This window comes from Bubalus bubalis, chromosome 5 (assembly GCF_019923935.1).
Source record: "Bubalus bubalis isolate 160015118507 breed Murrah chromosome 5, NDDB_SH_1, whole genome shotgun sequence".
Classification (NCBI taxonomy): Eukaryota; Metazoa; Chordata; class Mammalia; order Artiodactyla; family Bovidae; genus Bubalus; species Bubalus bubalis.
The window spans coordinates 132,036,307-132,044,940 of record NC_059161.1 but is presented as its reverse complement, the minus strand read 5'-3'; the positions used below and the strand labels follow the sequence as shown (position 1 = coordinate 132,044,940).

Sequence of the window (8,634 nt, the reverse complement as noted above, 5' to 3'; positions counted from 1 at the left end):
CTTCCTGTCTGTCTCCTTCCCGGGGCCTGATGAAGGCGGGATTAGGTCGGCAGCCCCATGGGGACCCCGTCAGTGGTGACAGCCCCTTGCCTGCTGCTGGGCAGTGACCCGAGAGCTTTGACTCTGAAGGCGGGGACCCCCAGGCTTCTAGGCTGTTCCTGCAGAGCTGGGCAGGGGTGTGCTGCCCTGGCGGAGAGGCCTGCTGTGGGGACACCCGGCTCCTCTGCCTTGGCCACGCTGCCCAGACTTTGCTCTAGCCCAGGTTCCTTTGGGGTTGGTGGTGCCACCTTGTGGGGACAGCTTAACGTGTATGGGCCTCATGCCCGAGCACAGGCGAGCAGCTTGTGCGGACGCTTCGCTGCACCATTTGGGCTTGGCGGTGGGTGGTGACAGGGGTCCACAGGGGAGCCCCTTTCTCTCCCTGCGACCAGCCTGAGTTCCTGAAACAGTGAAGGGGGGTCGGCGGGGGCGGGAAGGCAGGGTCTGGGGGGATGGCCTGGGAGCAGGACGGGGTGGCTGGGTGTCCAGGTCTGCACCAGGGGAGCCAGATGTTGGGACGGGCCTGCAGGACACACCTCAGGTCTGGATGTGCCCACCCCCCTCCCTAGGGGCCCTGCCAGGCCGGGCTTGTCCCCCATAGCTCCCTGCAGGGGAGCAGTGCCCCTGGGAGTAGGGCTGTGGAGCTGCCCTCCCCAGAAGCAGGAGCAGTGCTGGGTGGACAGGGCTCAGGGCAGGCGCCACGTGGGCCACGCTGCCAGTGTGCTGACAGGTCGGGGCTTCCCCAGCCCCCCACAAGCTGCCTCGCCAGCTTGGGTCAGAGGGCCGCGGCTTCCTGCAAGCCCCCAGCAACACCCCAGACTCCCTGCACTGAGCTGGTGAGCAGGCTGTGCCCTAGGAGGTGGAAGTCGCTTGCCATGCCGCCTGGCCCGGGGCCTCGGCGCAGACAGCAGATGCAGCTGACACGTGAGGCCCGCAGCCAGCGCTGTGGGACACACCGGCCCCCGGCCCCCACAAGCAGCCGGTCCACCGAGACCCTCCTGGACGTCCCATCGGGTGTCCTGCACTGTGCACGACGTGAAAACTATCCACTAATAAGAACGCTCCTTTGACGGAAGCTACGACTCATCGAAAAAAACACCCAGACGCCCACACACCGTTTTTGCGGACTTGGAGCTCAGGGTCTGTTTTCAACACTGAGCATGTGGGAAATCCCAGGGGGCCTCTTGCTGGGCCCTGGGCCTGGAGACCTGGCCACGTGGGGCCAGTGAGGAAGGCTGGGGAGGGCCCCACGGGAGGGGCCCAGCCCGCAGAGCCCACCCAGGTCAGGTACGGACACTCAGAAGATGCCCCTAAGGCGTCATCATTTTTCTCTTTATTTGCATTACCATTTTAAAAAACGCTTTTGTCCAGCCAGGTCCATCACCAGCTGGTGCCACATGTGGGATGGCTGGTGAAGGGGCCCAGGCCCGGGGTGCGGAGGCCAGCAGGTGTCTGGAGCCGCTGGCAGAGAGGGGTACGTGTAGGGCATGGCCTGGTCTGCGGCGCTGGGGCTGAGGCACCTGGCTGCCTCCCTCCTCCTCCCTTCCAAGGGGCTAGCCAGGGCAAAGCCAGGCTGAGAGAAGGAGACACGTAGGGCAGGGCAGCTCCAGGGCCCCACTGTGGGCCACAGGCCGGGCGGGCGCCCTGAGGAAGCTGGAGAGCACCCAGGCTGCACTGGAGTCCGCTGGCTGGGCAGCCACCTGGCACCCAGGATCGTCCGCCACCCCAGGCCAGCTGGCCACACTCCAAGAGGAGCTCAGGGCTCTGCCACGTCCACCCCAAAGCAGGCCTGGCCGTCAGGACCTGGACACCACTTGGCAGGGTGGCCCTGTGCTATATCCACGAGCTTTTCTCCCAATGTTGGAAGGGATGTGGAGACGCCGCAGTGTCCACCTGAGTCCACCCTGGCCTTACGTGGGGTTGCCATCGTGTCTGAAACAGCATGCCAGGCCAGCGTCAGGGCGAGGGCCCTCCCCTCCTGCCCCCACCAAGGCCCAAAGGGGTGGGGAGACCACAGGGAGGCCAGGAACAGGACCCCGGGGTCCTGGTCAGCAATCGCCCTGGCTTCCAGGAAGGCTCTGCGTCCCCCCGGGACCCCACAGCTGACTGTGGAGCACTCGGGGTGCTTGGGGCCCACGGACAGCCCGCTCAGCACTCCCCGCCCCTCCCCGGGGAGACCCACCACAGTCACCGGCTCGGTCCGCCCCCCAAGGCCGACCCATTCAGGGAGGATCCTCAGAGCCCCCCAGCAGTTCCACCAGGGGCCAGGCAAGCTGGGTGTCACGAGGCAGGGTCTCGGGGGACACCCAGGACATCTGGAGGTGGTGGCATCTGCTCGGGGCCTGGCCCGGGGCCTCCTCACTTCCTGCGGGGTAGATGCCAGTTCAGACAAAGGGCTGGGCATCAGGCGGGGTCCCAGTGCCACCTGCCACGGCCCCTCACCGGCTGCCACAGAGGAAGAGCAGGTTCTGCACGGCAGGGATGGTGGAGTTGGCATTCTGCCCGGTGACCAGGTGGCGGTCCAGCACCACATGCATGGCGTCAGGCTCGCTGGCTGCAGGGGACCCGAGCGCCAGGGCTTCAGGCCGTGTGCAGGGCGGCCCCGAGACCCCGCCGCCCCGCCCTGCCGTCCCAGCTGGGGCTTGTGACCAGGGTCCCCACGGCCCTCTGGACACTCAGCCCAGCCGCTCACCACTGAAGCAGGCCCCCGCGTCCTTCATGAAGTCCTCCACGACCAGGGGCAGGTGGGCGAAACCCGGCGCCCGCACGAGCTCGTACACTGAGGGCTGTGGGGCCGGGGCAGTGCCCAGGGTCAGGGGGCCATGCCCCCCCCAGGGGCTGCCCATGGGGAGGGGTCCACAGCCGGGGCGAAGCTTCCTGGGTCTTCCCCGGCATCAGGACACGGGGCCACCAGAAAGGTCCAAGCAGGTGAGCTCAGAGCCGAGGGTCAGGCACGGAGCCCGACAGGGCACGGAACCTGACAAGGGGGTGCTGCAGTGCCCCCAGAGGAGCCCCCCCAGACCTGCCCCAGGACCCACGAGCAGTCACCCACTCAACAGGCCTCAAGAGACCCCTGCTGCAAGCCCCCTGCCTTGCGCTGGGGTCCGAGTCCTGACTGGGCCAACAACTGCTGCCCCCCCGGGGGCCCCGCCCCCACGGCTCCTGCACCGCCACCCTGCCCGTCCGTCCATCCGTGCACTCACCCCGGTGACGCTGTAGCCTTGGAACACCCAGGACCTGTCCTCGCTGGTGGCGCAGCAGAGGGCGGCCACACCGTGGCCCACAGCGCATATGGGTTCTGTAAGCAGGGCCAGCACCAGCTTGACGCCGCAGCTGCCCAGGCCCCAGCGACACCCCCACCTCCCCGGCCCTCCCACACAAGACTGGGGTTTGTTCAGAGCTCAGATCCCCTCAAGCTGTTCAGGGGCTGAGAGCCAGGGTCTGCGGGAGGAAGGCGGCTGCTGGGTCCACCCCTCACACGGGAGTACCACCCTCTGCCCGTCAGAGCCGCCTGACCCGGCCTCTGGGCAGCGCCTGGAGCCCCCTCCTCCGAATGCAGCGGATGGGGGGCAGGGGGACCCCAGCCCTCCGCTCAACCCCAGGCTCCTGGCCCCAAGCCCCGTCTCAGAGGGCAGGCTGGCACAAGTGCGTTCCCACGGCTGAGTGCCCGGACAAGCACTGCCCATGGACAGGAGGCCTCGTTTCCACCAACAAAGGACGCTGTGTGCAGCCTTGGGTTTGCCCGCTCGTCTCGACGCCAGGCCAGGGCAATGCGCCACGTCCCCTCGGAGCAGACACGTCTCCTCAGGGCAGTTTTCCCAGCCCCCTGCCCCCCCCCCCCCACAAACCCCACCAAGAACCAAGCCAGCATCCTGCCTGCCCATCTTGCGGGGGCGGGGTTCCCAGCCCACAGCCTCCACGGGGACCAGGCTGAGGTACCACAGGGGCAAGTCGGGGGCCGGTGGTGGAGGGATGCCCACCTTCGTGTGTGTGTGTGTGTGTGTGTGTGTGTGCGTCACACGCACATGTATACACGCTGGGTATACCTGTCCACTTACTGGTCAGGACCATAGTGCTCCACACTGACCCTAGGCAGCTCCTGAAATGACTCGGCATTCCCACCAAAACCTGAACCCCAACGACGCCCACGAACACCAGCTCCCACACCCCCGTCAACCACTCCTCCCTGTTGGCGCGGTCCCATCTTCCATGAATCTCATACCGCCCCCCAGCCCGGGCCCGAGGCCACCTACTGCTCTCAGAGTGGAAATGCTGCAGGATGCGAGCCAGGGACCCGCTGCTGGCCAGGTCCACCAGGGCCCCAGGACAGCTGGGGATCAGCAGGGCGTGGTAGCGGGCACCTGGGGGACCACAGCCCTGTCAGTCACGGACGACGAGGCCAGCAGCCGGCTCCTCTCTGCTCCTGCTGCCCCCACCGGCTAAGGCTCCTAAGGCCCGCAAACCACCTGCGTGCCCGCCAGCTCCCTCCCCCGCTGGGAGCTCTGGTCACCGCACGGGACATGGCCCAGATGGTCACAGTGCTCCATGGCAAGCCCCAGAATGCTCCAGGAATTCAAGAAAGCAGTTTGGGGTCAGGACCCACAGGAACCGCACTCCCCAAGGCCCTCCCAGGCCCCACACCGTCAATGGACTCCAGCTTGGCGGGGCTGGCGTAAGCTTTGAGGCGGAAGTCCTGCACCCAGCGCGCGTTGCTCTCGTTCACGTCGACGAAGTCCATGGTCTTCCCCTGTGGGAGCCCAGAGGCCAAGGGTCAGCACCTCACCCCCTGCTACTGGCATATGGAGGCTCCAGGAAACTGACAAGGGCTGGGACTGCCAGCAGCCCCTCGGGACAAAGACACTGTCAGCCCAGCCCCTCAGCCCCTGCTGGCCGCAGTCTCCGCCTGTCGAGTGGAAGCAGGTGTCCCAGGCACCTCTGGGGAGGCTCTCAGTGCAGTGTCCCTGGGGTCCCGGCCCCGTAGGTCCCCCCAGGAATGACGTCACTCTCCTGGAGACACGGGGGGCCGGACTCACCCCAGGGGTGGCCACTTGCAGGTTGAAGGCAGCGCTGGCCAGCGTGAAGCAGTGGAGGAAGGACTGGGCCGACACGCCTGCGAGAAGACGCAGCCCAGTGGGTTCAGGGCTTCTCCCGGCCTGGACCACCCTGGGGAGCAGCCCTTCACCCCACCTCACCCAGGGCCCACCCCGCACATGGCTGGGGCAGCAGTTGCAGCCCCCTGGTACCCTCATCCCCTGAAAGGGGTCTCTCTCTCTCTCCCGAGCCTGACCACTACAGGCCTTTTCCAGAAGGAAAACCCAAGTGTGAGGTTCCCTAACACTCCATCACCAGGGACTGAGACCCACAGACACCCGCCGATTTCAGCGAGAGGGGGGCAGTGATAGAGGCCTGTGGCTCTGGAGGCGGGGCCGCGGCCTGTGTCCTAGGGGAAAGGGGTGCATGCGGGATTGGGTGGTGGGCTCCTTCCCTCACAGAGCTCCTGGGTCCTGCACGCCACTCCAGCCCTGGCGCTGTGCCCCACCCTCTTCTCTGTGGACCCAGGGGGAAGGCTCCCCGCTTCTGGGGGCTGAGGCTCCATCACAGACACCTGCTTCTAAAGGGACCTGATCTGCATCCTTCCGCCTTTAATCAGGGGACCCCATCCCTGAACCTCATCTTGGACCTCATCCCTCTCCAGTCTTGCGGATCAGTACATGCACACGGTAGATAGTCTGCATATCTGGCAAAGGCAGTCTCCCCAGGGCTGCCCGGTTCCTCCAGCCCCTTCTACCCTACCTGCTTTGGCCCAGGGTCCCCTGAAGGGCCTACTCATCCTGCCCACAGAGCCCAGCAGCCTTTCAGAGCTGTGCCCCCAACCCATGTCCTCAACACCCTCCCCGGGGGCACACCCAGGCCGGCGCACCCCTCCTCACCATTACCCTGCTCCCAGCAGTCACCCACGACTCCAGGACTGAACCCCCCTCTCAGTGGCTCAGTCTTGATTTCTCCACGGGGGGTGGTGCCCCTCAGTGTCTCCGTCCTGGGGGGCAGCTCAGGGGCCCCGCCTGGGGCTCAGCACACTGCGACCCCGTGACCCGCTGCCCTCGCTCCCCCGCCCACTTGGGCAGCAGCTGAAGTCAGGCCGGAGGCAGGCTCCGGAGCGGGACCCCGGGACCCGCCTGGGCGCCCCGCCTCCCCGCCGATCGACCTCCTCGCGGAGGCCGAGGCGCCCGGCGCCCCCGGCTGCCGGCCCTGAGCACCCGAGGCCTCGGCCGAGAAGCGGCGCTCGTGGCGCGGGGCCCGGCCGCCCGGCTCCGCTCGCACCTTCACCCGGGACACAGCCGGGGGGCGCGGCCCGCGCACCGCAGGGCCCCGGGACAGTCCCCCACCGCGTCCCCGGGCGGCGGCCAGGTGCACTGGCCAGCCCGCAGCGAGCACCGCCGCGGGCCGCTCTCCACCGAAGCCCGGCTCGGGCGGGAGCGCTCGCGGCCCCGACCCCGCCCTTGCGAGCCTCACCTTCCGCGGCGCCGCTGGCCACGAGGAGGCAGGCGGGCCGGCTCGGGAGCCGCTCGGACGCCATGGCGGGATTGCGGGACTGCGGGGGGCCGGCACCACTGCGCGTGCGCGGGGCGGCGGGGCGCGTGCGCGGGGCGGCGGGGCGCGTGCGCGGGGCGGCGGGGCGCGCTTCCGGGCGCGGTGACGCGCCGCGCGGCCTGGGGGCGGGGCTGAGCTTCGCTGGCCCCGCCTCCTCCCACCCCCAGGTGGAGTTCGGGTCCGATTCCGGGTCAAGTCCGCCGCCAGCCGCGGGCAGCTGAGCTCTTGGACGCGTTCCCGGACAGCGTCCGCGTCGTGGCCCCGGGGACCTGCAGAGAGGTCTGAGCTGGGCCGCGGGACCGCAGCTGCACGGAGCACACTCCTAGCCCGACCCCCGCTCGTGGTCGGGAACACGGTTCCTGACCCTCCCGAAACCGAGGTCGAGGCCGTGGCCCAGCCTGCAAGGAATGCGTCCCGCGTGGCATTTGGCAACTTGCAGGACATGGCAGCGGTGGTGGCATGCGGCCTCCCCGTCCAGAATCCTCATTCTGGGTCCGGCGGTGGTCTGCCTGTCAGTGTCGGCCCCTGTCAGTGTCCAGGGGGGCGGACACCCACAAGATGACCTGTCAGGGCGATTGAGGTGTCCCCCGGGTGGGCTAGGAGTCTCACTGCCCCTTCCTGAGCAGGTTCTCATACCAGGGAGCGGCCCCTACCCTCACATGGGAGGGGGCAGCGGTGAAGAGGTGCCTGTTACTCAGGCCTGGCCCTGAGGCCAACACCTGGGCCAGATGGCCAAGCGCACCTGGGCATGATGGTGGGTGCTGCAGGAGGAGTGACTGGCAGGTGTCCGCTCTTCTGAGGGCAGGTGCAGGACCAGAAGAGCCAGCAGCCCAGGCCAGGTGACTGTCTCCTGGTCCATCGCTCAGTCTAGAGGTGATAAGAAGGGGCTCCCCTTCAGAGCCCCCCATCCCATCCTGCTGAGCCCCCTCCCACAGTTGTTACCCTGGGTCACGCCTGAAGTGTCAGCTCACCTGCCTCCCCCTGGGCATCACCTACAGGCTATGCAAGTTCCTGATCATCAATAGTGAGTGCCCAGTGGAACAGTAGAAGGTAGGGGAGGCCTGGGGGCTGGGCACTAGGGCTCTGCTGTTGGGGTTGTGACGCCCTTGAACCTGGGCTCTTACAGTTGTTTGGGCCCCCGAGGCACAAAGTCCCTGGGGACCAAAGGTCATGTTTTCCTGCAACAGCGTTTCATTCCTGTCCCTAGAACCTGCTCACCCTGGAAGCCAAGAACGGGTGACTGGGGGGCCATTTCTGGGGGACTTTCTGCCCGGTGGGGCTGGCCAGCGCCTCAGGTCTCCTCTGCTTTCTCCCCTGGCAACTTCCTCTTTTCAAAGCACATCTGAGCCTTTCCCTGGGAGCCATTTCACTTCCTATTTCTATCTCCCGAATGCTGAAACCCATCTCTCTGCCCATCAAACTCCTAACCATCCCTCAAAGCCCACGGGCACCAAGGCACTGTCTACCCAATACTCCCTTTCTGAGAACACCCCATGCAAGGACTGCCCTGAGTGCCCCTTTGTTACCCCAGTCGGCCTGCTGGGTGGACCTCCCATACAGGGACTTGGGATTGAGGCTCTCTCAGGGAGGATGTGTCATGGGCAGCCCAGCTTCCCAGACAGGTAGCAGAGGGGCCCAGGTCCCAGCCAGGAAGCATCCCTCTTCCCATCAGGGGCCAAGCTTCTCAGCTCCGGGCTCTCTTTTGGCTGAGGTTGGGCTGGGAGGCATCCATAGACTTAGATCCCAAGCACCTGTGGGTTGTGCTGCAATGGCCCTAAACCTAGGACTGCTGAGGCCGTGGCCGCTGGCTGGGAACGGGGTCCCTGCGCCTGGAGCGGGAGCGTCGGCAGGACTGCTGACCCCAGGCTGCCAGGCAGTGGCGTTCTGTGGCCTGGCGTGGGGTGACGCAAAAGGGAGGCAGGCATCCCAGTCTGGCCTATCCCAGGGCCCAGGACATCAGGACAGGGAGCGACAGAGGCCTGGGAGGGTCCAGAGGAGCGTCTG

General features: G+C 67.0%; 1 protein-coding gene across 6 annotated transcripts; it reads right to left on the bottom strand.

The window, feature by feature from the left end:
• Positions 1-1,350: 1,350 nt before the first annotated feature.
• On the bottom strand, positions 1,351-6,708 carry GATD1 (glutamine amidotransferase class 1 domain containing 1). Of its 6 annotated transcripts, none has more exons than XR_003109740.3 (9): positions 6,553-6,708; positions 5,073-5,149; positions 4,681-4,786; positions 4,293-4,400; positions 3,243-3,337; positions 2,732-2,825; positions 2,482-2,593; positions 2,222-2,404; positions 1,351-1,971 (listed from the first exon to the last, which is right to left on the bottom strand). XR_003109740.3 is itself a non-coding variant. In XM_025287075.3 (8 exons), exons 1-8 carry the CDS (start codon positions 6,614-6,616, stop codon positions 2,398-2,400), a joined length of 663 nt encoding a protein of 220 aa, XP_025142860.1. In that variant the 5' UTR covers positions 6,617-6,708; the 3' UTR covers positions 1,351-2,397. The 6 variants fall into 6 exon arrangements, 4 of the variants coding, with proteins under 4 accessions (XP_025142860.1, XP_025142862.1, XP_025142861.1 ...); XR_003109741.3 differs by having other exon boundaries at positions 2,258-2,404; XM_025287075.3 differs by having other exon boundaries at positions 1,351-2,404.
• Positions 6,709-8,634: the final 1,926 nt, after the last annotated feature.